This window comes from Bos taurus, chromosome 9 (assembly GCF_002263795.3).
Source record: "Bos taurus isolate L1 Dominette 01449 registration number 42190680 breed Hereford chromosome 9, ARS-UCD2.0, whole genome shotgun sequence".
Classification (NCBI taxonomy): domain Eukaryota; kingdom Metazoa; phylum Chordata; class Mammalia; order Artiodactyla; family Bovidae; genus Bos; species Bos taurus.
Window position 1 is genome coordinate 101,379,018 of NC_037336.1, and position 27,431 is coordinate 101,406,448.

Consider the following 27,431-nt stretch of genomic DNA (forward strand, 5'->3'; position numbering starts at 1 on the left):
AATGAGATGCAGAGGGGAGTAAACAGAGCAAAAATCCGGACACTCGTTTGCCATAATCAGTGCACCACTTCTTCGGGTAACTAAAGAGGAAGAAGCATTTATCTGTATGAATTGTTTCAGACAGCCTCAGTCACAAAGGAAAGCTCTTCTTTCTAGGATGAGCTCAGCGAATAAATATGAAGGAACGGCAGAATTAAATCAACATCAGTGTGTAATCCCTAATGAATTATTATTTTGTCAGGTGGCTTGTGGGAACTTAGTTCCCTGAGACCGGGGATCAAACCTGTGCCCTCTGCAATGGGAGTACAGAGGCTTGACCACCAGGCTGCCAGGGAAGGCCCCCCACCTCCTCTCTTTTGGTCTGTAATCCTTCGTAAAATATTGATGCAGGCAAAGGTCATCAAGGATGCAGACCTGATTTATTCAGTAAGGGGATGGAACTGGGTCTCCACAGGGCGGGTCTCCCAGGTCCGTCTGAAAGGGGGAAATGCCCGTTTACAGTCAGGGGTGCAGCTGGACCCGCTCAGCATTGCAGCCCACTCTAAGTGACCCCTGGCAGCACCCAGCTCACAGTCCACCCCAGATCTTGATTCTGAGTCAAGTCAGGCCTGTGGGCACATCTTGCAGTTCCCTGGAAATGAAACTGTTAACGGGACTAGTTAAGGGAAACTCTGAGGAAGTGACCCAGCTTCTCCAGTAAGTGAAAGTTGCTCAGTCGTGTGTGACTCTTTTCGACCCCATGGACAGTCCATGGAATTCTCCAGACCAGAATACTGGAGTGGGTAGCCTTTCACTTCTCCAGGGGATCTTCCCAACCCAAGGATCGAACCCAGGTCTCCCGCATTGCAGGCAGATTCTTTACCAGCTGAGCCACCAGGGAAGCCCTTCTCCAGTAAGTGGAACATTTAATAGGACAACACGCATGTGCTAAGTCACTCCAGTGTGTCCACCTCTTGTGACCCTTGATGCTGTAGCCTGCCAGGCTCTTCTGTCCATGGGATTCTCCGGGCACGAATACTCGAGTGGGTTGCCATTTCCTATTCCAAAGGATCTTCCCAACCCAGGGATAGAACATGCGTCTCTTACGTCTCCTGCATTGGCAGCTGGGTTCTTTACACTGGCAACGCCTGGGAAGCCCTAGTAGGGCAGTAGGGCAACGGAATGCCCCCCTCCCACACACCTGTGGCCTCTGGAAGGAAGACAGTCTGGGTTAGTGGTTCCCAGTAGAAATGTAACGGGAACCACAACCTGAACCTTGAGTATTGTAGCAGCCACGTTAAAAATGTTAAAAGAAAGAGGTGAAGGTAATTTTAATAATGCAGTCTATTTAGCACAATATATCTAAAATACCATTTCAACATATGTGGAAGTCGTCCAGTCGTGTCCAAAACTTTGCAGCCCCATGGACTACACCAGGTGCCTGCTCAGTCGTGTCTGACTCTCTGCGACCCCAGGGACTGTAGCCCACCAGGCTCCTCTGTCCATGGGATTTCCCAGGCAAGAATACTGGAGTGGGTTGTCATTCCTCCTCCAGGGGATCTTCCCAACCCAGGGATCAAATCAGAGTCCCTTATGTTTCCCACACTGGCAAACAGGTTCTTTACCACTAGCGCCACCTGGGAAGCCCACGGACTATACAATCCAAGGAATTCTCCAGGTCAGAATACTGGGTGGCCGTTCCCTGCTCCGGAGGATCTTTCCAACCTAGAGATGGAGCCCAAGTGCCCCCCATTGCGGACGAAGTCTTTACCAGCTGAGCCAACAGGGAAGCCTGAGAATACTGGAGCGGGTAACCTATTCCTTCTCTGGTGGATCTTCCTGACCCAGGAATCAAATTGGGGTCTCCTGCATCGCAGGCGGATTCTTTACCAGCTGAGCTACCAGGAAAACCTCAATAATAAATATTATAGAAGTATTTTATTTTCTTTTTTTTGTACTATGTCTTCAATATCTGGTGTGTATTTTACACTTACAATTCATCTCAATTTCGATGCTAAATTTTGATTGCCAATACTTGATCTCTATTTAAATTTCATAGCATTTATAGTTTAAAAAAGTATACTCACACACTCAAGTTGTTCCAAACATACTGAAGAAGTTTCCAGAACTGAATTGAGTACCAAAAAATCATTTTCCTTATCTGCATTCTCATCAACAAAAATAGTTTACTTTTGAAAACGAACTTGAAGGAAAAGCATATCAGATTCAAAGTTATATCAAGGACTTTCTGGTGGTCCAGTGGTTAGGACTCCATGATTCTTCTGCAGGGATCCCGGGTTCAATCTCTGGCGGGGAAACTAAGATCCCACAAGTCTAGGGAAAAAACCCCCCAAACCAACAGTTAAAGCTAAATGAATTCACCTACATTGTTTCAAGTCAGTTGTGTTAACCTTGACATCAAGGTTAGAGATTGCCTAAACGGAAAAGTACCGCTTCAACTTGGGAGCGGTTGTGGAATACATAATACGGTTAACTATTTAAATGTTCTGCCTGTTTATTCATGTTAGGAAACTCTGTACTATCATTATTATTGATTTGTAGTGCAAAAATTTCAATTGGAAATAAATTTGCATACCTGTATAGCTAGGTCACAAGGGTTGCTTTTTTTTTTTTTTTTTTTTTTAGTATTTACTTATTTGGCTAATCCAGGTCTTAGTTGCAGCAGAAAACACTTAGTTGTGGGATGTGGGATCCAGTTCCCTGACCAGGGATCGAACCCAGGCCCCCTGCATTAGGAGCATGGAGTCTAAGCCACTGGGCCGCCAGAGAAGGACCAGTCAGAACTTTCTATATGAAGGCTTTAAGCTTCAGGTTTAGCTCCTTCTTAGGTGTGCTGTTGGGGAGAAAACATAGGTCACACTGCTGTTTGTTGCTTTGATTACTGAGCATTTGGAAAACATTCCATTTACAGAAATTCTTGAGTTAGAGGAAAAGTAGGGGTAAATCTTAGGGAAACTCTTTCAGTGAGCACTGGCAAATATCATCACATTCACTGTCTTTAATTTCTTTCAATAGTTCTATATACTCAGGGAGAGTCATCATATTGGCACATATTTAATGAAAAAAATTATAAAGAACACTCGGACACTCTTCACCGTGTCTACTTCAGAAAGTTAAATGTGAGTATTTTCAATATGCATTACACAATGGAATAAAGCAATGAGAGAACCACCAGTGTCTTATTTTAAAATTCCCACGAATTCTTGATTTATGGCTAAATAGTTGAAGCATTGTCCGTTGTAACAGAAATTTCGCCTGTCTTTTCACTTGTGGCTGACGGGATGCAAGGCTTGACGATGTCCCCACGGGCTGTTTTTTGGGCCATGGCTTGGCAATGTCAGTTTGTCTGTTTGCAGGTCTGTGGTTGGCCCGGGGCGTAACTTCAGCCCCAGCCCAGCTCAGCGCTTCTTCATTCATTTCCTATCTTGTTCCATATCTGTTCCATGTGCTTAGGTGTGTTTTAGATCATTTATTATTATTACTTTTTAAAAACCTAAATGTTTTAAACAATTGAAAAGTGATGTTTCAAGCAATTGAAAAAGGTGTGTATTCTGAATACCGAATACTGGCAGCTTGTCACATTTTTCATGAGCACGGATTTCCTTTATCATAACGAGGGGTCCCCAGCCTGCTGTGTCAGCTGCCAGCCTCTTCGAGACACAGTACAGATCGTTGCCTCTGATGCCCCGTGAGGGTCTCTTCCTGTTTTATCTAATACCCGCTGGTGAGCTCACGGCTTTCCACGGCAGTGCCTCTCCGGAGCCTGCAGCCAGCAGGCTGGGAGCCTGGATTCCAAAGGCTGAGACTGGCCTCAGCTAGCACATCTCCTAAATGGGGTGAAGGGCAGAGATCGAAGTAGCCAGCGGCATTCGGGTGAGTTGAAGAGGATACTGTGAGTGTCCTGTGGGTACACGGGTTAGTCGCAAACACTGAAACACAGAGTAAGATCAATTTCTTTAGAAATCTTTCACCCACAAAGCAGGTTCATTCAGTGGGGTTAGGCTTGTTGGCTTGACCTCAAACACACTTCCACGTGGGCCATGCCCTGTGGCCTGGATTGCAGCTCTGAGCAGCGAGTCTGAAAGCTAATATTTGGGTTGTCCTCATCTCATCCCTGGCCTAGTTCTACGCTTAAAAGAAAAGAGGGGGCTTTACGGAATTTGATGCTGATTGAGCAAATGCTCGTGTCCTTGGGTCCTTTCCCTGAAGGGGCCGCTGCCTGCAGCAGTAATAAGAGCTACTCTGGACACCTCCACCGAGGGAGCAGGGGGCCTGCTGTGGTCCCCAGGTGTCACGTGGCTGCCCCAGGGGGAGGAACAGGACGGCCCCGATGTCACCCCTCAGTCCTTTCCCCTGGGACGGGACAGGTCCTCTTGCAGCTCAGGAGGGTCCCGGTTTGAGCCCGTGGCTTCCAGGTGTCTGAGCACAAGCATTTTTCTGCTCTCGGCTGCTACCAGGTGTGGAAATGAAGTTTTCCAGTTGTTGCAGAGAGAAGACAATTCTGACTCCATGTTGGAACTGTTTGTTTGACTCGCTGACCGTCGCTTTTGTTATTATAATCACACAGAGCGGCCTGCCTCGGAGGACCCTGCCCCTCCCTGATTGTTAACTACAGTGCCTCTGTTCAGAGCCCTGCCCACCTGTAGATGGCAGGAGGGACGAAATTAGCACATCCCCCGCCCGAGGCTTGCCGTTCTAGGAGTTGTCTGCTAGGTTACTGGCCTTTTTACTTTGCTTCCTCACCTCCCCCAATGTCTGACCTGTAAAGATCCCGGCGTCCAGCCCCCGATAAGATGGTTCTTTCGAGGCGCTAGCCTAGTCTTCTCTGTCAGCTGGCTTTCTGGATCCAGTCGGTTTTCTTGCCTCAACACCTGGTCCCGGATTCACAGGCCTGTTCGTGGCGAGCCGAGCGAGCTTGGCCTTGGGAACACAGTGACTTTGGGGTGGGGAGGGGGACAGGACCAAGGGGAGGTGGCCCTCACGGGAGCCCCTGTCCGTCTCTGCGCTGCTCCCCACGCTGGCCCAGCCTCGCCTCCACCCTCCTGCAGGCGCTGCAGGGACCCCTGGGCATTCCGGGTGGTGCTCCTGGGGTTCAGGCAGACACAGGCAGGCGAGGGCTCTGCTCACGTTCCAGCAGGACAAGCAGGTGGGGAGGGAGACAGAGAGGACCAGAGAGAGAGACAGACAGAGAGAGAGAGACAGAGAGAGAGACACGGAGAGAGAGAGAGACAGAGAGAGAGGGAGAGAGAGAGACAGGGAGAGAGAGAGGAACAGAGAGAGAGAGACACAGGGAGAGAGAGAGACAGGGAGGGAGAGAGAGAGACAGGGAGAGACAGAGAGAGAGACAGAGAGAGAGGGAGAGAGAGAGACAGGGAGACAGAGAGGAACAGAGAGAGAAACAAGAAGAGAGAGACAGACAGAGATGGAGTCGGGGGAGAGACAGAGAGGAACAGAGACACAGGCGGGGAGGGTGAATCAGCACGCTTATGCCCAGTGTGAGGAGGGCGAGGCAGGCGATGAGAGAGGGAGAGAAAGAGGACAGGCTGGGGTGGGGAGGGTAGCCTCCGACGGGACCATCAGAGAAAGTGCCTCTGAGACCCTGGACGGGAGCGCTGGGCAGGGTGTCGGGCAGAGGAGACAGTGTGCAGACCAGGCTTCTTTTGGGAGTGGGGTGGTCGGGGCGGGGGGGTGTCGCCCAGCACAGGGGCGCTGTGCGAGCTGGTGGTCAGCCCCTGGCACCCTCCCCGGGGCCTCCTCCAGGGAGCCCACCCTGACCAGCTGTGAGCCCAGCTCCTGACAGCTCCGTGAGACCAGCCGGCCCCATCAGGCTTCCAAGTGCGCTCACCCAGCACTCACCACCCCGGACCCGCATGGTCTTGTTTCTGCCCTGGGGAGCTCAGAGCCAGGGGGGTGCATGGGACTGTGTCCCCTCAAACCCACATGGTGAGCCCTCGCCCCCGCTGTGATGGCATTTGAAGGGGGCTTTCGGGAAGCGGGTAGGCTTCGATGCAGTCACGTGGAGAGAGCGCTTGCAGGATGAAGGGCCCAGGGCGTTCGTGAACCAGGAAAAGGGTCCCCCCCAGACACGAGTGTGTGGGGCCCCTCTGGTGGACCCGCAGCCTCCTGAACTGTCTGCAGAATTCTGTCTCACCAGCGGGGCTGATCAAGCCAGGAGGAAGGATCCTCCAGATGCCCTCTGCACGTCTCAAGGACTCGGCCTTGTTAGGGCTGCAGGGCCGCCCGTGGAGGGCTCACAGGGCAGGGCTGGGGGCCCGGAGCCCCTGCAGTTCTGGGTTTCTCTTTCTCTCCCAGGTCCCAGGCACTGGACATTAAGGGGCGCGGGTGCTGGCGGGACCCAGTGGGTCATGAGCAACACGCTCCCGGCTTTGTCTGTGCTCTTGGGTCCTGTGGGGGAACGGTTTCCAGGACGCGAACGCGACTCCATCGAGCTGGCCCGGAGGACACCCCAGCCTGAGCCGCAGGCCAAGGCATCATCACACGGTGACCTGTCCTGATGAGCTGGGGCCCCGGACGAGGGGTCCTGCCACAATGGGGAGGGAAGAGGTGCAGGGATTGCAGGTGGAGATGAGGCGATCCTGCAAGGTGGGGTGCCAGAGGCCGAGACCCCCAGACACAGACCCGGGAGCAAATGGGCACAGAGTCCCAGACAGCTGGGACACGTGTGAGGGGAGAGGACACGGGAGTTGGCCGGGGAGGCCGCCAGGACTCTGCAAGCAGCCTGGGGAGGAGGGGCTGGGGTATATTGTCTCTGTCCGTGTGGCTTCCACGCCAGCTCTCTCGAAAGTTCTGCAAGGTACCTACTATTCTATGATAATTCCCTTTCTGCTTAAACTTGCTGAAGAGGGTTCTTGTGTCTGTAACTAAGACTCCCAACCAATATTCTACAACGGTGCTGTCCAGTGGAACTTTCTGCCTCCACAGAAATGTTCTATAATCAGCTCTCCAGCTCGGGAGCCCTGGCCTCGCTCAGCCACAGGGCTCTTGATATGTGGCCCGTGTGGCCACAGAACGGAATTTCAAATTTTATTTAACTTCTCTGGTGGCGCAGTTGTAGAGAATCCGCCTGCCAATGCAGGAGACGTAAGTTCGATCCCTGGGTTGGAAGGAGCACCCGGGAAAGCAAATGGCAGCCCACTCCAGTGCTCTTGCTGGAGAGTCCCAGGGACGGAGGAGCCTGGCGGGCTGCGGTCCACGGGCTCCAAAGAGTCGGAATGACTTGGTAACTAAACAGCAGCAACAAAGCATCCACATTTAAGTAGCCGCCTGTGGCTGGAGGCACCCTCCTGGAGGGCACTGCACTGTGATATGAATTAAGGTGGGGCGCGCCTCAGGATTAGCTGAGATCTCAGTGGCCAAGGTCATGGGGCTCAGGGACGAGACAGATGAGCCAGGCTTCCTCCAGGAGGACCAGGGCGGCGGCAGGTTTCCCTTCAACACACTTTAGGGATCCGGGCACAATGGTCTGCTGACAGAACCATACGCCGCAGCGCGGATGGTGGGTGCGGCGGGCAGCGCTGCAGAGGAAGCCCAGGTGGGAGGTCAGAGCACTGCCCAGGTGAGCAGAGCGACGCCCAGGAAGGCGGCCAGGTGAGCAGAGCGACGCCCAGGAAGGTGCCCAGGTGAGCAGAGCAACGCCCAGGAAGGTGCCCAGGTGAGCAGAGCGACGCCCAGGAAGGTGCCCAGGTGAGCAGAGCGACGCCCAGGAAGGGAAGGAGGGGAAGCCCAGGGTCCAGAGGTGACCTAGCAGAACAGGAGGTGGATGATGCTGGCAGGGCCGGGGAGAGGCCCTGGAATGAGGGATACCCGGACGGATCCTTGGGAGGTGGTGCAGGTCACAGGGCTTCAGTTTCAGCTGAGTTAGGGAGTCGAGCAGGAGCCGCCAGGCTGGGAGGCTGAGAGGCGCGCAGGAGGCTCAGGGCTGATGGACCCGGGGAGGCTTGTCAGGGAGCCCTGTGGCAACGAGCAGCCCGCAGGGGCCGGCCGCCTGGGGGTCAGGGCGGCCTGGGCTGAGTTTGGAGCATGGAGGCCCGGGGGTACTGCACGTCTCGGACAGGGCCGGTCCACCGAACCACAGCGGTGCTTGAGAAATACAGGCATGTTGTCTGAACCTTTTTCCGGGGGTTACCTGAGTCGTTTGCACCACCGAAGACCTATTCTGAAATGAAATTTTTCTTACGGACCTGTTACAAGGAAGGCTTTGTCTAATACTTGGGTAACTTTTCTGCTCCTCTACCAGGGTGTTTTAATTAATTAATTAAGCCACGATTGCGGCATTTGGGATCTTAGTTCCGAAGGAGGGATCAAACCTGAGTCCTAATCACCGGCCCACCAGGGAATTCCCTACAAGAGTTTTTTAATATCTTGTTTTATTTTTTTAATGTATTTTTTAATGGGAGGAAAGTTGCTTTATAGTGTTATGTTGGTTTCTGCCATACAGCGATGCGGATCAGCGAAGTGTCGTGTTCAGACGGTCAATCGTGTCCGACTCTGCGACCCCGTGGACTGCAGCCTGCCGGGAGCCGGCATATTGCATATTGAGTGCATATTGCATATTGAGTGCAGCACTTTCCACAGCATCATCTTTCAGGATCTGGAATAGCTCAAATGGAATTCTATCACTGCCGGGAGCCAGCGTGAGGAACCCCGCCCATGACAAAGGTCATGAGTAAGGAAGCTCGGCATACGCAAAGGCGGGATCGAGCTTCAGGAGTCCCCCTGGAAATTCTCGAGCATCTACCCCCAAAACCAGAGTCTGCCTACTTTCTGCTTTGTGCTCTCACCTACACCTCTGACTTTACGGGGGGCTGTCCCCCACCACCTCTCTCTGAAAAAAGAGTTAGCTTACAGCTCCAGTTAATAATTCCTGGGTGTGACAGTGTTTAACCTACAAACTCCTTTGGAAATCCTCTAGCCTGCCTGAATAGGTTTTTCCAGCCACATGTGATTGTTCAGAGCCTCCCAACTGTGAGAGGCAGGAGATGTTCTAAACTGTCTAAACACAGATTCCTTTGAGTAGTTAAAAGATTGATTAGAAATTGTATTGGTGAAGGGATTTTCACTTGTTGGGCCAGTGTTTGCTGCTAAGTTTCCATATCCCTTACCTGCTGTGTCCCTGGCAGTGTATTGATTAATATAATTGGTGTAAGTAGTAGCTTTAATGTTTGTAACCTGGGACCCTTGAGTTAATTCTTTTTCTTGTTATAGCCCACCACACCTTTGCTCTGTAGGAATGCAACTTTATCTAATGCTTTTGGAGGGTGGCTCCTGACCAATCATCTTTAGAGAAAAATAAGTTTTCTGAAGAAAGGGTCTTAAAATGTTAACAGGCCTCCGGGCCAGAAGATGATGCAAATCACCTAAGCTTTTGCATATGATAAGTTTGCAGGAAGAAAGCCTGGCTTGCTGCAGGACTCTACCCCTTCCCCCGTTATCCTCTATGCATAACTTAAGGTATAAAAACTACTTTGGAAAATAAAGTGCGGGCCTTGTTCACCGAAACTTGGTCTCCCCATGTCGTTCTTTCTCTCACCTTCTGGCTGAATTATTCAGCCTCTTTTCTCCACTGAATTTCCTCACTGAGCTATCCTCATTCTATTACTCTTTATATCCTTAATTAACGTTTAATTAAGCAATTGTTTCCTGATCTTCGCCTATGCCGTCTCTCCTTCGAATACCCTGGATCAGCCGGGGCTGGACCCTGGCAGCAGCCCACCAGGCTCTTCCGTCCGTGGGGTTCTCCAGGCAAGAATGCTGGAGTGGGGTGCCATTTAAGGAGAGATTCTCTCCGTGTGTGAGAGCTACGCCAACGTGAAGTCAAGAACTGAAAGGATCCTGACCTTTGGCCCTGTGTGGTTTATGGTGTGTCCATGAGCTTCTGCGTCATGAGCTTCCCAGAGCTCGTGGCAATGCTGACGGACGCCCAGCTCTGCGGAGATCTCGGGTCGGCAGCTCGTGCCGGGGCATAAGGAACAGAGGTAGCATCTGGGACAGCTGCCCTCCCCCCACCACGGCCCCCCACAAGGAAAGCGTGTGATCTAGGAGGGGGCGCAGGGGGCGGAAGTGACCCTGTCAACGCTTGCAGGACCTACACTGCCCTCTGGTGGCACGTTCTGAGAATCGCAAACTCGCGGGAAGCCCCTACTCTGCGCGGGGCTGGGGGGCTGGCTGGGGTGGGGTGGGGGTAGCTGTAGTGAAGCTCTGGGAAGAGGAAATGAGCTCATGCAGTCCTTCCTGCTACGCAGTCCCCTCCCTGCTCTGCAGTTCCTCCCCCCGCCCCGCAGCGCCCCCTTTCCCTGGCCCTCCAGCTCTTTCAGAGCATCTTCTCCGTGAGACCCTCTCCCTCTGTCTGAACTTGCCCTCCACGGCCCCCTTGGCCTCCCTGTGTCCCCCCAGCACTCGGTGCCCTGTGATGGTCACATCCTTTGTGTGATTTGCTTGTTTCTTCTGTTTCCTCTCTCATCAGGAAGAAAGCTGTTGGAGGGCAGAGTTTTGCTGGCATCCCTGGGGCCTGGTGAGGAGCTGGTCTGAAGAAACGTTTCTGTGAGCAGACAGCATCTCTCCATCTGTCCTGGGGAGAACCTTCCTGACCGCGCCTCAGGGCACCCACTTTCCTACTGGACTTCCCCTGCCATGCACCCCTCTTCCAGCGTCTCCATCAGCCCTCAGGAGACCGAGACCCCGCCCCGGGGTCACCAGAGCCGCTCTGCCTCCTCCTCATTTCACAGGGGGTCCTAGAAGGCTTTGTTGGAGGAAAGGGAAATCTAAAGCCACTCGAGCTTTCTGGAGACGTGGGAACCCGCATCCCAGCCCCGTGGACTGTGGTCCTGGAACCTGCGCCCTGCGGACCCCAGTCTGGGGACCCACGTCCTGGCCCCGGGGACCGCGGTCTGGGCCCTGCTGACCTCTGGCCTCCTCTGGTCCAACACGTCAGGGACAGTTGCTCATCTGGCGGCCGTGAGGCCAACGTTGATTATTTCATCATTAACCTTCTCACGGGCTTAGACATTATGCTTCCACTGTGGTTCCCGTCAGTCTTTTGGATCAAGTCCCACGTGATTCCGGGTTTCTCTGGATGTTTTCTAGGTCTCACCGGGGATCTGGTGTGACTAGGCCAGAGTGTTGTTAGCAAAAATCTTAGGCTCTGAAAATGTGTTTTAAATTTATGTGCAGAGCCTAACTCTGGTCTTAATTTCTCTTAAAAAAAATCTTTTCTTCAGTCTGAGCATCTACCTTTTCAACTGCTATTTACGACTAAAAACAAAACCCGATCGATCCGGTCTCCAAGTCCATATCAGTTTACCTGATAAAGAAGCAGAGGTCTGCAGGCCTTGACGTGTCCATGTGATCAAAGTTTCCAACTTCACAGTCCGTCCCTCAGCCCAGAGCAGAGCCCAGGAGCCCTGAGGTCAGGGTCAGGGGCTGAGCTGACTTCCCATTCCCCCAGGAAAGAAACCCTGCGTGATAAGATTTGTGGGAAACACTGAAATCACGGAACTCACGGCCCGCAGTGCTGCTTCTGAGCTGAGACCACGCCTACGGTTTGGAAACCGAGACTCTCTTGCCTAAGCTCAGGTGCGATGAAAACAGCAAATTGAAAATTGTTTCTCTGCCAAATGTTTATGTGATGGTTTTCCTCATCATTGTAAAGTGACAAGCACACACCCGAACTGGACACGTGTCACACAGGAGGGCTGTTGATTTAGATCCTGAATTAGAGCGGGTGTTGGGGAATCAACTAAATAAAACTCCAGAGTCACCAGCTGGACGCTGAAAGGCTGATAAGATCTGTGTCTGAGAGGATCTGGCACATCTTAAGGCCTCCGCTTGGATCCCCTCCTGATGAAAGCGCAGCTGCCCTGTCTGTGGAGCTGGCCTCCCGCGGCTGCTGCGGTGCTGTTACTGGTTTACGCTCCTGTTGCAGTTTGTTCCTCTCCTGCTGGAAGCTCGGCTTCACGGGAGGCAGGCCCTGCCCTGTGGCTCAGAACCTCTCAGGACCGCGATGGGCGCGCGGTCCCAGCTCAGGAAATGTGCTCTGACTCAGCGACTGCACGGGGGACCACGTGTTGAGTCCACGTGTCCGCGCGTCAGTGATGAGATGACCGCCACTGTGTCAAAGCACGGGCAAGCAGAGGGAGCTGGGGTGGGTGCCCTCCCGGGAAGGGAGGCGCCCTCATCCGGCGCCGGCCTGGGAAGCCGAGACCCGGGGCGGGGCTGCGGCCTGCCAGCCACCTGAGCAGCAGAGCCAGAACCCACGCCCAGCGTCTGACCTGGGATCCCAGGTCACGCGCTGCCTGGTTTCTGGCCTCGTCCACCAGTGGGACTCATCGCCTGGGAGGTCTCAGAGCGGATGAGCGCCGGGATCTGCTGGGGCCCAGACCTGGGTGACCCTGGGGTGCCCTGGAAACTGGGCGCCTAGGCACAACTCTCCCTCACCCACCTCGGGTCCCAGGGTCTTGGGAAGCAGGTACACCTACTGGCCGGGTTGGTGGTGTTCAGGAAAAGTGACAAGTGGGATTGGAGAATATAGACAGGATATTCTGCAGGAAAGATGTCTGCAGGCCTATTTCACATCCTACAGAAGGTACGTGCACTGCTGGTTGAGGGTCGCCGGGAAGTCCGGTGAGCTGAGGCTGCAGACCGCCCCTGCCCAGCCCAGCCCCTCTCCCGGTCTCATGGGTGACAAGTGAGGACAGCGTGTGCAGATGGGAGCTGCCGGGGTTGGGGAGGGTGGACCCCTGGCCTTGCTCATCTGCACACGTGCGAGCAGTCACGGAGCTGACGCTCACGGACAGCACACAGCCAGGGGCACAGAACTGTCCCGACCTGGGCAAAGGACGGCCGCTTGCCTGCAGCCCTTAGTGGAGGCGTGGGGTTTCCCAAGTCTGGCCTGGTAGTCACACAGCACCTGTGTGCACCCTCGGCCTGGGCCACGTCCCCCACTCCCAGAGAGACCTGGTGGGGGGCGGGGACTGAGGTACACCGGGTCTTGCTGTCGGCTCTGGGGAGGGGGTCCTGACTCCGAGCCTCCTATCCGGGCCGCGTCCCTGCGACTGTGGCAGGTAACTTATCAGCTCCTGAGCAGCAGAGCCGGGATGTCGCAGTTGCCTGCGATCCACACACAGGCTGACCTTTGCCCACCTGGAAGACAGGATGTCGGGATGTCATGGGCTGGTCCCGGGGCAAACGGGGGCTGAGACTGCAGGTGGAGTTCGGGCTGCTGTCAGCTGGCCTCACAGTGGGGAGCATGTCCCGGGTTCTCGGGGAGGAGGAGGGGGCAGCTGGGAGGACGGTGGACTTGGCTCTCAGGCTGCAGGGAGGGACCGGGAGCCGGGGAGTGAAGCAGGCGCCTCAGAAACTGCACACGATGGGGCTCAGAGCCTCCTGGAGCTCCCAGAAGGTGCACGGCCCTGCCTTTGCTCCGTGGGCCCATCTCGGACTTCTGACCGCCAGAACCACTTCCCAAGGGACTGTTCAACACCCCTGGGCTATGGGGGCTTGTCATGCAGCAACAGATCACACATGCGAGTTGCTCTCTCCAACTCAGTCTCTTCTGGGGGGTTTTCTGAGCACCCTCCAGGGCCGCAAAGAACTCCTTGTGTGTTACCACTCGCTCTGAAAGCCAGCGCGCCTCCTGCCTGAGGGCCCTCAGGAGGGACCCCTCTGCTGGGGAAGCAGCCCCCAAAATGTGTGTGTGTGTGTGTGTGTGTGTGTGTGTGTGTGTGTGTTGGGGCGGTGGCCCAACCTGCAGAGAGAGAGATGTATGTGTGTGTGTGCGTGTGTGTGTGTCCGGGGCGGGGGGGGCGCAGCCCGGCCCGCAGACAGAGGTGTGTGTGTGTGTGTTGGGGGGGTGGTGTGTCCTTCAGAAAGAGAGATGTGTGTGTATGTGTGTGTGTCGGGGGGGGGTGGTCTGGTCTGCAGAGAGAGGTATATGTGTGCGTGTGTGTGTATGTGTGTGTGTGTTGGGGGGTAGGGCAGTCCAGCCTGCAGAGAGGTATATGTTTGTGTGTCGGGGGCAGGCGGTCTGGCCTGCTGAGAGAGGTGTGTATGTGTGTGTGTGTGTGTGTGTGTGTCGGGGGTGGGGTGGCCCGGCCTGGAGAGAGGTGTTTGTGTGTGTGTGTGTGTGTGTGCGCGCGTGCGCGCGTGTTGGGGGGGGTGACCCGGCCTGCAGAGAGAGGTGTGTGTGTGTGTGTCGAGGGGGGCGGTCTGGCCTGCAGAGAGAGAGGTGTGTGTGTGTGTGTGTGTGTGTGTGTGTGTGTCAGGGGGAGGCGGTCTGGCCTGCAGAGAGAGAGGTGTGTGTGTGTCCTGCCTGCTGACACACGCAGGTGAGGAACTGACCAAGAGGGAAGAAGAAATGAGGTTAGAGAGCTGATGACCAACAGCGTAGCTTTTTGCTTTATTTCTGTACAAAGAAAAGATGGGCGTGAAGTGGCCCGTGGAGGCATCCAGGGAGACTGTGGGGATGGAGACCAGCAGCCCGCTGCCCCCCCCAGGCCTGCTTCGCTGACAACACAACTGTCCGCTGTCTCCTGCCCGGCTGCCCGGGGCGTGCACACACAAACACACACGTACACGCACTCAGCACTCACACCTACACGTGCACAGACACGGCCACACCTCGGGCCCCCGGGACAAGAGGAGGCCGGGGGCAGAGCCAGAGGCTGGCAGGAGGGCGAGAGGCGGGGAGGCCAGACGCTTACCTGCAGGCCGTCACCCGTAACAGAACAGAAAGGCCAGTGTCAGAGCTGTGCTAGAAAAATAGTACACTTCATAAAACCCGTGTTTATTAAAAAAACCTATTCAGAAAGTCTGGAAAGCGTAATAAATACGGTAGGGTGGCCGCCCATCTCCAACATAAAATATAAAGCGTGAGCACGAGTCCCCTGTAAACACGGATGCGGGCTGGGTGCAAAGTGCTGGGCGGCGGGGCGGAGCGCAGGTCCCTTCCGGAGTGGCCTGAGCCCTCAGAAGCTCAGCGCCCCCTCCAAGCTAGAACCCCACGGCCCTCGGGAGAGGCGCAGGGAGCCAGCCCACGTGGGCAGAGAAGAGTGCAAATCAGATCCTCCTGCGGGGACGGGGCTGGGGAGGCGAGGGGACCCCGGGGGCGGGGCGGGGCGACACCGGTGAACACACTGGCTTCATCAGTGCTACGACCAGTCACAGACCGACGGCCTTCCTAACAGCGAGGGGGGTCTGGGATCCCGGACAGCCCGACCTGGGGAACACGGGAAAGCCCACTCTCCGCGGCTCTGACACGGGGGCGCAAAGCTTTCACTGGGGAGGGGGGCGAGTCAGGTGCTTCTCTTAAAGCAGAGGCGGCAGGGTGGATGAGACCAGAGGGGGCGCCCCAGAGGGCGCGTCTGGGCGGGAGGCCTGTGATCCAGGGCTGGGCATCTGCGGTTGCTATGAAGGGCGTGGGGGGTGGGGTGAGGGGTGTCTGGCTCTGTGAGGGGGGCAGGGCAGCCGGCTGGCCTGCTGGCGGCCACTCCAGGCGCACACGCCCTGCAAAGCAGCGACCGCACCTGCACTCACACTCCGCCCGCCGGTCAGAAGGCCCAGCCGTGGGCCGCTTCACTCAAGACTTCTGCAAGTTCAGTTGAAAATAGGGTCTTGACTTCTCCCGGCGTACTTCCTGCAGAAAGCCTCGTTTCCGAGGAGGGTGAGGGAGGGGGGCGCTGCACCGACAGTCAGGCCGTCGGGCGTTCAGCAGAGCTGGGGGGGCGGGGTCCGCAGAGCCGGGCGCGGGCTGAGTGCGGGGTCCCCGCGGCGCTCTGAGAGGTCAGAGTGGAGGGCTGCACGTAGGCGAGCGGAGCCCGCGGGCCGCTCAGAGGTCACGCCGATCCCCTCCCAGCGCTGCACCTCCTCCGCCTTCTCTCTCCCTCCATCGCAAGGCTCCGACTCGAAGCAAATGAACGAACCTGCCCACAAGCCCAGGACAAAGGCCCAGGAGCCCGTGGGCCGGATGTTCTCTGTGCAGTCAACAAGACACAAAGGATCATCGTCCATCTCCGGGAGGGCAAAACCTGTGACCTGGGGCCACTCGGGTTTGCCTAAGTGTCCAATAACAGGTGAAACCGTTCTGACCTAAGACAAAACTCTTGCGGGTAGAAGTCTCTTGAGCCTCGGGGGAAAAAAAGCCTCACTTTCTATTGAGAAATATGAGAAATGCCTGAAAGGGTTTTGTGGGAAAACAGGTACATGGATCTGTTGCCACGTTTTCATTCTGTGTGGTTCTGAGAGGGAAAAAAAGCCTCGTGGAATAATTAAAGCTTCAGCAATATGCTTATATTTTAAGGTCTGAAGACCATTAGACAGAGCTAGGGAGCTATAGTTTTAGAGTGCGGCATTCGTTGATTTTGGGGTTGGGTGCCAGAGTGAGTGGAGACGGAGGGACTTTTAAATCCTGTCTTCTTGGTGAAAACCTGGCTGAGAACAGGCGCGCCCTCCCCGCCTGAGTGCAGGGGGGCCCAGCGCTGCCGGACGACGCCCACTCCCCCGTGCACACGCCCTGCAGAGACATTAAACATCCCTGACGCTTCAGCTGAGGACAGCCCTGTGAGACAGAAACACAACACACAGCACGAAAGCACAGCTTCCACAAAGGGCACCCCTGCCCTCTGCGAGCATCCTGCTACTCGCCTCTGGCCCCGGGCGGGGCGGGGACGCGGCAGCGGTCTCCAGGGCAACAGAGAGAGGGCGGAGGGAGCCAACCGAGCTCGGGGTTTCCGGCGGCCACCGCGGCGCTTCCACGGACCAGGAAAGGGAGAGCCAGCACTCGGGGGAGCCCGGGACCTCTCGCAAGTTCGGGAGAGGAGTGGAGCAGCCCTCCGCCAGCCCCCGGTCCTCGTCAGGGGGGCACAGGCTTCGGCTGGCTCCTTCCCGGGCGAGGGGACACCAGCGATGCTTGTGAAACGCGGCCACTGGTTCTGAGGTGGCCTCGCCCCTCCCCAGCTCTGCAACAGGAGAGAAGGCGGGGTCTCGGTCCAAGCGGGGGGCGGGGGTTGGAGGAGACAAGGGCTCTTTGGTTCATTCGGAGGGACCAGGCGTCCGCCCGCCGGTCACTCAGCCGCGGGCACAGGCCGAGCGCAGGGGCCGGGAACCGCCCCCTCCTCGCGGTGACATCCAGGCCGCGTGTGCCGGAGGTGGAACCAGGTTGCTGACTTTACAGCTGGAGGAGGCATCTCTCCACAGAAACACAAGCCATGTGCAAGGCTCACGGGCCGGGAGGAGCCCCCGGGTGCTCGGCACGGTCAGGGGTGCAGGAAGGACTCCGTCTGGCTGGTGGGGGCGGAGGGGGTAGGTTGGCCTGGCCGCGCGTCCGGGGGTCACCGTCTAATCCTCTCCGGGCTGCAGGAGAAGGCGCGGGGCTCGGCTACAGCCGCGTGGACGTGAGTCTCTTCATGCCCCGGCGCTGGGCCAGGTTGGACGACAGCACGGGCTCCAGCCGCGGGGCCTGAGGGGCTCTGTTGAGAGCGAAGTAGGTGGCGGCCATGGCTCCCTGCAAACCGAGGGGGAGGCGGGCTCGCTGAGCCTGGGTGGCCGGGAGGCCCTCCGTCAGGGATCAGGACCCGGGCGGGCGCACTCAGACATCCGGCTGTTGCTCTGACCGCCGCGTCCGCCCACCCACCGCCTGCGCAGTGACGCAGGAACGCAGACCCACCGTCCAGTGAACTGAACGGACGCCTCGGGCTCCCACGGAGCCCCCGGGTGAGGCCTCCTGACGCCCACCCTGCCGAGTCCCTGGGGCGCCCTCCTGGCAATGACCGAGCCTGTCGGCCCCCGCTCTGCCCGTTTTGAGGGTTTGGGACCCACTTGGGGGCCGGGGCCACTCCTAGAGCAGCTCTAACCGCCCCGGGAAGGTCGGGCTGGGCGGCTCCTCGCAGGAGCCCCGGTCCCTGCGCAGCCGGGGCAGCGCACCCTTCCCGGAGGAGGGTCCCACCGGGATGCAGGGCTCCCTGCAGACGGGTGCGGGCCTCACACGTCTTGACGGGGCGTGGGGCTCTCTGGCCAGGCCGTGAGAGACGGGCCAGGCCGCCCGAGGAGCAAGACTGGGCTGCAGTGCCCAGTGTCATCACACCAGCAGCGCCGGTAAGGCGGGGTCAGACTCCGCCAGCGACCAGGAGCGCCAGGGCCTCAGCCCTCCCAGCGCACAGCCCGTGGGTGGGACCCCCTGTCCCCGCCGTGTGGACCCCCGGGTCCTCTGGGCGCCGGCCGTCTGTCTGGGCTGCACCACAGGGGCCGGGGCGTCACCAGCGGGGTGACCGGCAGCCACCGCCTGGCTGTTCGTAGGTTCAATGACACACAGCCGCAGTGCAGTGGCCTGGAAATGATGGCCGCCCCACAAGGTCAGAAGAGCCCCGCAGTGCGGGCCTGCCCTAAGACAAGGACGGAAGGGTCAGCGTCTCCATGGGGCGAGGCCTCTAGACCCCGGAGCAGGACCCTCTCGGCAGCCCGCCCTGAGCTCCGCGGGCGCGGCTGCTCTGGGCTCACCCATCGTCCAGGGCTTCCTGCACGGCCCCCAGGGTCTCAAGATGCCCTAAGCTAAGAGGCCACGCCAGCGGGGGCGTGGTGGTGGGTGAGCTACCAGGAAAGGCTGGCTGCAGAGGGCTCAGCAAACCCCGGCCCGGGGCCCAAGCCGGCCGCTGCCTGGTGTAGCTCTTTCTGGAACTCACTGACCACTCAGGTGCCATCCGCGGTGTTTCTGTGCTGACACAGAGCTGGGCAGTGACAGCCATCCGGTGAACCCTCAGCTGTGTGCCTTCTGGGGTTTACAGAGGCCCCTGCAGAGCTCAGGCCCAGAGTGGCGGGCCTGGCGCCCGGCCTGGCATGGGGCCCTCAGCCTGTCTCTCCTCTCTGTCTCTCCCTTGTCCGTCTCTGTCTCTCTTACACACACACACACACACACGTAATGAAGCTGTTCAGAAGCTGCCCCTTCGTCAGTGTTGCTGTGTGACCGCAGGTGTGGGGTACACCTGTCTGTGCCGGTTCCTGGTTCCCCTCCTGTACCCAGGACCCCCGGGGGTTAACCGGGCAGGAAGTCCCCCTCCCACCGACGGGACCGCGGGCAGTACCTTCACCAGGTGGACGTCCTGTCTGCTGAGCTGGTTTGGGGACAGGTGCTCCCTGTTGACGATCCAAGGGTGTTTGAGGACCTGAACTGCCGTCAGGCGCTGGTGAGGGTCCACGTGGAGCATCTTGGACACGACGTCCTGCGGGGGAGGGTCAGCGGGGGACGGGGGTGAGGACTGCCCGGGCTCGGAGCCGTCCCCCTCCTCCCTGTCCCCCTCCTCCCTGTCACGGCAAAGCCTCACCACTGTCCTGGGAGTGACTCTGTGCATCTGGGGTCAAACATTTGCGGTCAGGTTTGTAAGAAGGTGAATTTTAGAAAAACAAGTTTGAACCATCATCAACATGGTGGGTGCCCCCGGGTTTATTTATTTTTAATTTATTTGGCTGGGCTGAGTGGCTTGCGGAATTTTAGTTTCCTGATCAGGGACAGAACCCGAGCTCTTGGTTGTGACAGCATGGAGTCCTAACCACTAGGGAATTCCCACTCCAGGTTTCTATTGTAGGGAAGATTTCACATCTAAAGAGAAATCAAATGTGGAGATGTTCAATAGTGCATGTAAGTTACTGCAATACTGAGTCAAAATGATAATCTTCCCAAGGGAGAAGCTGAAATAAGGACTACCCAACAGGTACAAACCAATCACAATGTCCTCGGTTACATTTTATGACATGTAATAAAATATTACTGTCCTCAACGCCACACACATTTGGTACAGCATTTGCTGCAAATAATTGTCAACTATAGAATTAATGGTCTGGTTGCCATTATATGTGTTCAAAGGTTTCATGTTCCATAGAGGTGATTTTCTTCTTTGATTATAACATAATAACAACAAAAACTCCTAAAATGGGTTTAAAGACTGAGCTCGTCTTTATATTAACATGTTGTAATACAGGCAAATGCGTGTACACACAAGTATGGTTACAACTATGATTTGTATCTGCATGGAATTCATGAGACTGTCTTTACACACTTGAAGTACCTACTCCTGTGAGTCATCAGGACTGTCCTTGGGTGAAGGGGCTGAATATGATGCCCCTGTGTTGCAGGGGAAGATGTGACGTGTCCACTTGTTCACCACGTGCCCAAGGACGGGCCCCCGGGGAGAATCTGTGGGTTTCCACCAGCCTGCTCTCCTGCCTTAGTGTTCCCACCAGGTTCCAAAACGAAATGAAGTCAGTTAAAGTCTCTGCACAGTGTGAAGTTGCATCGCTCAACAGAACTTGTGGTCATTAACCACAATGAAGAAAGCCTGTACACCCTCAAGCAACTCCTTCTGCAGAGAAACCCAAAGCCTTTTTACACTTGCTGACACTAGTCTTGGTAACTTCTTGAGACAAATATCTCCTAGAAGGATTGTTCCTCCCATTTTCAGGTATAAAAATGAAAAGTTGGGAGAACTTTATTGACTTGCTCAAGACCTCACAGGGACTTCCCTGGTGGTCCAGTGGTTAAGAATCCTCCTTGCAATGCAGGGGACCCAGGTTCGATCCCTGGTCAGGGAACTAAGACCCCACCTGCTGCAGAGCAAGTAAGCCCTCAAGATGGGACTACCGAAGCCCATGTGCTCGGGAGCCTGCACACTGCAACTGGAGAGAGTATGCACCGTGACAAAACACCCCGACTGCCACCACTGTGACAACACAGCTAAATACAATTAATTAAAAAAAACCAAACCCTCACAGTAGGGAATTCCCTCATGTGCCAGGGGTTAGGACTCTACGCTTTCACTGCTGAGGGCCCCAGTTTGATCCCTGGATGGAGAACTAAGATCCCAATGAGCCAGGCGGCAAGGCAAAAACCTAACAGAAACCAAGCCCACTGGCCTAGATGTTTCTGGGAAAGTGACATTAACATTTAAATCCATCAACTTCTCCATAATGTGGGTGGGCCTCATCCAACCAGTTGAAGGTCTTAAGTGAAAAAAGACTGACGTCCCCAAGGAAGAGGAGATTCTGCTGGAAGACAGCTTTGGACGAGAGTGGCAACTTCTATGCCTCCCTGAGCCTCCAGGCTTCCGGCCTGCCCTGGAGATTTGGGACTTAACCGTTACCAGCCTCCTTCCACAGAAACAGACCTCCCTCCCTCTGTCTCAGTCTCTCTGTACATACACACCCTGTTCTGTGTCCCTGAAGAACTAATACACAAGACTACGGAAAATGTGAAAAGGGCTATGAAATAGTTTTGCAAAAATAATTGTTTTTCTCTGAAAGGCGTACAAAATCTCTGAGTACAAAATATCTACGTTATTTGCATGAAAAGTATCCTCTAGCTTCCTCGGAGATGTTCCTGCAGAATCTCCACCCCGGGGCTGTGAGGGCGCCGGGCAGAGAGCTCACCTTGGCCGCGTCAGAGATGGAGTCCCAGTTCCCCCCGGAAAGGGCGTACTTTCCGCTGCCGATCCTTGCCAAGATGTCCTCAGGGGTGTCATCCGGCCCGTTTGCAAAAGGGGTGAATCTGTGTGATGAGAGATTTGTGGTGATGAGCTTCCATTTTATAATCTACGATAAAGCTCATTGTGTCTCTTTGTGGTAAAAACAATCATTTTTTTCTTTCTCATCATGCTCCAAATCCAAGATTCATGGCAGAGCGCAATTTATTTCTTCCTGCTGTGTCTCTTTTCCTTACTCGGCCAGTGCTAAAGGTTGACAGGGCAAATGAAGACGTGGACCCAAAGATGAGCCCTTTGGGACCATTTCTGGCTTCCCTGGTGACAGAGTGGTACGGGGGTTTCCCCGGTGATACGGTGATACGGTTTCCATGGTGACAGTGTGGCATAGTGGATGGGAGCCTGGGATTTGAAGTCTGAGAGACCCATGGTTGATATATTACCAACAGTGGGTTCTTTGACAAATTAACTTTTTGAGGCTCAGTTGGAAATGGGCAGCATAACACACTAGAGCAGCGGTGTACACAGACACACAGAGTGTGAACACTTCTTGCGCATCACTAACGTGTGATGGATGTTTCTTGCCACCCCTCATGTAAACCATGGTGTGTCAGTGTAGCCTTCCCCGGAAAGGAATTGAGTGTAATTCTAACAGCACTCCCTTCAGTGGCAGCTCTGTGCTCCTAGTTAAGTATCGGCAAAGCGAGCCCCAGAAGGGCCACCAAGAGAGGCACCGGGAAGAGACGGCAGGCCACCCGGGCTCCCCCTCCACTGGACACCGCCCCCGCCTCGCTGGGAAGCGAGTCACTGAGGCCACACAAGAAGCAGGCCCTTTCCTCCACTTTGCGCAGTAAAGAGGGCTGGACGACCTAGACATCTCGCCTGGGCTCCACCCAAGTGTTCAACAACGTTTAAGCCACCGGGCACGAGGGGATCCTTGGATTCCAGGCCTTTCTGGCTAGAAGGAGCCGTCATTGTCACACCATGTGCTCCTCTCACTCAAAAGTGAGGGCAGTGAGGGGCTCAGGTCAGGATTCACCCGGGAGTAGAGCGAGTGAGGGTAAATCTACGCTGGAGCCCGGGGCTGCCTGCCGGCTTCAGGACACAGCCACTTCCTGGCTCGAGGAGACGTTTCTAAGCAAAGCTGTGACCTTTCCAGAGGGTGCATGGTCCAGAGGTGAGGGTGGCCTCGTGGTCTGAGGCTTGGGGTTTTGTGGGTGAGCTGAGCCCTGCAGCGCCAGCTCCCTAATTCCAGAGACATCCTTCAACGACAGGCAGTGCTAAACTTCCTGCCCCCTCTCTCTGACCATCCATCGGGCCCCAGGCCTGAGCTCCAGGCCTGGGCGGGGGCCCGAGCGGCCCCCACACGGGCTGCATTACCCCGCCAACATGGTGTAGAGCAGGATCCCCAGGCTCCAGATGTCACACGCCGCGTCATAGCCCTGCCGCTTCAGGACCTGCGGGGAGAGCAGATGCGGATCAGCGCTGGGCAGAGTTCAAGTTCAAAGCATGTTGCTGTGATGGGACCATAAGGCCGGTGGAGGTGGGGGTGGGGCATGGGGGTGGAGACGGGGTGGGGTGTGGGGGAAGTCTTCAGTGAGACCATCGTGTACTACTGCAAAGCCAACCCCAATTTCCCACAGTAGGAGTCCCCCAAGACCAGAGCACACAGAGAGCCCCAGCTCTTGATGAATATACGACAGATGGAAAAGGAAACATTTAACTTTGGAGGAAGAAGAGCTTGGGGAGCTCCCTGGTGGCCTCGTGGTTAGGACCCCGGGCTTTCACTGTGGTGGCCTGGATTCAATTCCTGGTTGGGGAACTGAGATCTCGCAAGTCATTTATTTTTAGTGTAGTAAAATATACTTGGGCTTCCCAGATGGTGTTAGTGGTAAAGAACCTGCCTGCCAACGCAGGAGACATAAGAGATGCAGATCAATCCCCTGGGTCAGGATGATCCCTTGGAGAAGGAAATGGCAACTCCCTCCAGTGTTCTTGCCTGGAGAATTCTATGGACAGAGGAGGCAGGTGGGCTACCGTCCATGGGGTCACAAGAGTTGGACACGACTGAAGTTCGTCATTTAGTTGCTTAGTCATGTCTGATTGTTTGTGACCCCAAGGACTGCAGCATGCCAGGCTTCCCTGACCTTCACCATGTTCACCACCAGGAAGCTGGAGCTTGCTCAAACTCTTGTCCATTGAGTCAGTGACGCCATCCAACTATCTCATCCTCTGTCGTTCCCTTCTCCTCCTGCCCTCAGTCTTTCCCAGCATTAGGGTCTTTTCCAATGAGTTGGCTCTTCACATCAGGTGGCCAAAGTATTGAAGCCTCAGCTTCAACATCAGTCCTTCCAAATGAATATTCAGGATTTATTTCCTTTAGGATTCACTGCTTTGACCTCCTTGTAGTCCAAGGGACTCTCAAGAGTCTTCTCCCACGCTATAGTTTGAAAGCATCAGTTTTTGGTGCTCAGCCTTCTTTATGGTCCAACTCTCACATCTGCACACAACTGCTGGAAAAACCAGAGCTTTGACAAGATGGACCTTTGTCAGCAAAGTAATGTCTCTGCCTTTAATATGCTGTCTGGGTTTTGGTTTAGCTCACAAAATACACTTAGCACAACATTCCCAGCTTCCCCACTTTTAAGTGTGGTTGAGTGGTGTTAGATACAGTCACACGCCGGGCGGGCGTCACCACCTTCCCTTCACAGAACTCATTTTATCTTGAAAAACTGAAACGCTGTCCCCAAGAGACAGCTCCCACTCCCCTCGCCCAGCCCCGGGAACTACAATTTTACTTTCTGTCTCTACGAGTGTGATGACTCTAGGTCCCTCGTGTGACTTTAGGTCGCTCGCGTGAGAGGGACCTAGAGTCATTGTGTTTTTCTTTATCACACGTTTAACACAGTGTCCTCGGGGTTCATCCAGGCTGTGACAGGGGACAGGACTTCCGTCCTTTTTGCTTAGTCTCTCAGTCGTGTCTGAATCTTTTGAGCCCCATGGACTGTAGCCCACCAGGCTCCTCTGTCCATGGATTTTCCAGGCAAGACTATTGGAGTGGGTTGCCACTTCCTTCTCCAGAGGATCTTCCGGATGGAACCTGAGTCTCTTGCGTCTCCTGCATTGGCAGGCACGTTCTTTACCACTAGCGCCACCTGGGAAGCCCTCCCTGCTTTTAAAGGCTGACTAACATCCCACTCAGCCATTCTTCCATCAATGGACACTGGGAAGCCCTGGGCTTGTAAAGGCAGGCTAAGATCCCGCTCAGCCATTCTTCCATGGATGGACACTGGGAAGCCCTCCTGGCTTGTAAAGGCTGACTAACATCCCACTCAGCCGTTCTTCCATCAATGGACACTGGGAAGCCCTCCCGGCTTGTAAAGGCTGACTAACATCCCGCTCAGCCGTTCTTCCATGGATGGACACTGGGAAGCCCTCCCGGCTTGTAAAGGCTGGCTAACATCCCGCTCAGCCGTTCTTCCATCGATGGGCTCTTGCGTGTCTCCACCTTCTGGCTGCTGTGAATAACACTGCTGTCAACACACAGACAGATTTCCATTCCTACCTTTGCTTTCAACTCTTGGGTTTACACCCAGAAGTGGAATTGCTTGGTCACTGGGTAAGTCTGTGTTCGACTTTCTGAGGACTAGTTAGGATGGGAGAATTTTCATGTGTCTCAGGATCACCCAGTTCAGAAGACAGCAATCCTCTGCTATGCTCACAGTTGAGAATAACAATAAAGAAAGCACAGATGCTCCTGGAAACTGCAGGTCATTGGTTTTATGCTGAATGTGGCGTCAGGAGAGCTGTGTACAATTTCCTTAGACACAAGGGCCAGGTTCTCCATACTTGGGGCACGGTGCCTCCAGCACCGTAGGTAGGTCACCGAGGTGTGTGGACATGCCCAGGGGTTGGTGTTCAAGCTCTTCTCATCTCCACTAGCTGAGTATCTTCAACGTCCCTTCCATGGAGGCAGTTTCTCTTTTTTTGTTTTGAATCTGTGAAATGTGGCTAATAGTATCTACCCCATCCATTCCATATGGCATATGAGGATAAAAGCAAAAAATATTGGTAAAGTGCTTGGCAAATGGTAAAGTAACAGATCAGTGTAAGGTAGTCTATGATCACTAAAACCATTAATATTATTAGCATCGACCAAATAACGCAGTAATGTTGATCAAAATAGAGCCAGATTGGTTTTAAAGGGGCTGCAGGTATCATCTGGACAGTCTAACACCGGCCCCACAGGCCAGCCCAGGCTTCGCGTCCATCCCTATCCTGGCAGGAACGCAGACATCCTCCTCGGGGACCACTGCCCCGGGCTCAGCTTGCAGACCCTGCCCGCACCGCCTCTCGGACAGTTCACAGCCTGACCACTAGGTGCCAGCATGGCCCTCTTAGGACGCGCTGTACCCGCCACCGTGCCGCTAGAACCGCTCTGGGGCAGCTTCACCTGCAACCTGGATCCACACAGAACCCGAGGTTTGTTTCCATCCCTGACGCCCCCCACCCTCTCACTCCCCAGCATCGTCAGCCTCCTCTGCACTAGTCCTGCTCTCGCCAGCGCCCCTGGTTTGGCTGTTTCCTAAAGAGCAAGAAGCTGGATTTTTCTTCATAAACGAACGCATCAGGGACTCCAGGACCTACGGGGCACGACCCCCGGCAGCGTGCAAAGGGGAAATGTGCTTACAAGATGCGCTGCTGGGGTTCTCTGAGGCCCCGAGCTGAGGGCGGAGGAGGGCCCTCAGGATCCACGCGGGTCCTTATCCCCAAATCTCCGCAGAACCATGACATTCTACCCCACGCCCCCTAGCGCGCCTGTCGTGGACGACAGTCTGGAGTGGGAATTCTGGCGCAAGGTCTGTGCACACGCGCGCGCGCTCTCCCAGTGCAGCTGCGGGGGGGATTTCTGATCCCAGGTGACCCACTGGCTCCCCTCCCAGTTGAGGAGAGACAACGCATTAGTTCTCACTCTGTGTGCATGTGTGCTAAGTTGCTTCGGTCGTGTCCGACTTGGTGACCCCATGGACTGTAGCCCGCTGGGCTCCTCCGTCCATGGGATTCTCCAGGTGAGAATCCTGGAATGGGTTGCCATTTCCTCCTCCAGGGGAGCTTCCGGACCCAGCGATGGAACCCAGGTCTTCTATGCCTCCCGCATGGGCAGATGGGTTCTTTACCACTGGGGTGACCTGAGATGCCCACTTCTCACTGCAAGTCTTAACAAGTAAGCACATTTGGTCAAAATTGTCTATAGCACAACAACAATTCCACATTACAGGTTTTACAAATAGGAAATGAAAATGTTAAAATAGCGATGTCTGAGCACGATCAGCGGCTGACCCAACAGACCGAAGCTTCCCTTTCCTGCCAGCTGGCGCCCCTGCCCACTCCAGCGGCCCACGTGGGCGGCCGCTCCGGCAGCGGCCGAGGGCCGACCCCCGCCGGCCCAGAGGTCCTCTCACCTCCGGGGCCACGAAGTTGGCCGTGTAGCAGGGGGTCATAAGCAACCCGTTCTCGGCTCGCAGCTGCTTGGCAAACCCGAAGTCACAGATGCGGATGGATTCAGGGTTTCCAGACTCGTCCACATACAGGATATTGCTCGGCTTTAGGTCCCGGTGAACAACCTGGAGAAGCAGGAGGAGCCACGCCTAACTCGGGGGCCAGGATGGAGCAGGGGCGAGAAGTTTGGGGGGAAGGGGGTCCCCTCGTGAGATAAGCGCTCATTTGGAGCCGTTTACCCTGGGTGGGTCTGGCAGAAGCCATTGGCTGGGATGCTACAAACTCTGCGGGTCCTTCCCCCTCCTCTTTCTCTTACACGGATGCTCAAAACCAAGGACCAAACAACCGCCCCAGCCCCTCGGATGGCGAGTGTTTGGATGAATAAATAAGTAGGCAGCCATCCAGGATCAGGGGGGCCCCTTGGGGCCATCACTCGGGGACGCCGCTGGTGCTCAG

The 27,431-nt window shown here is 55.5% G+C and overlaps 1 protein-coding gene across 8 annotated transcripts in view; it reads right to left on the minus strand.

Moving 5' to 3' along the window:
- Nucleotides 1-14,389: 14,389 nt before the first annotated feature.
- The window catches only part of RPS6KA2 (ribosomal protein S6 kinase A2), a 334,749-nt gene continuing 321,707 nt past the window's right edge, over nt 14,390-27,431 (minus strand). For 7 of the 8 annotated variants that reach the window (XM_005211107.5, XM_010808735.4, XM_010808737.4 and 4 more), the window contains 5 exons: nt 26,939-27,100; nt 22,857-22,933; nt 21,427-21,544; nt 19,089-19,226; nt 14,390-17,515 (listed from right to left, as the gene is read on the minus strand). In XM_005211107.5, the coding sequence (XP_005211164.1) occupies nt 17,390-17,515; nt 19,089-19,226; nt 21,427-21,544; nt 22,857-22,933; nt 26,939-27,100 (621 nt within the window). In that variant the 3' untranslated portion in view covers nt 14,390-17,389. The remainder of the gene's footprint in view (nt 17,516-19,088; nt 19,227-21,426; nt 21,545-22,856; nt 22,934-26,938; nt 27,101-27,431) is intronic. The other variant, NM_001192478.1, reaches the window with a different exon arrangement.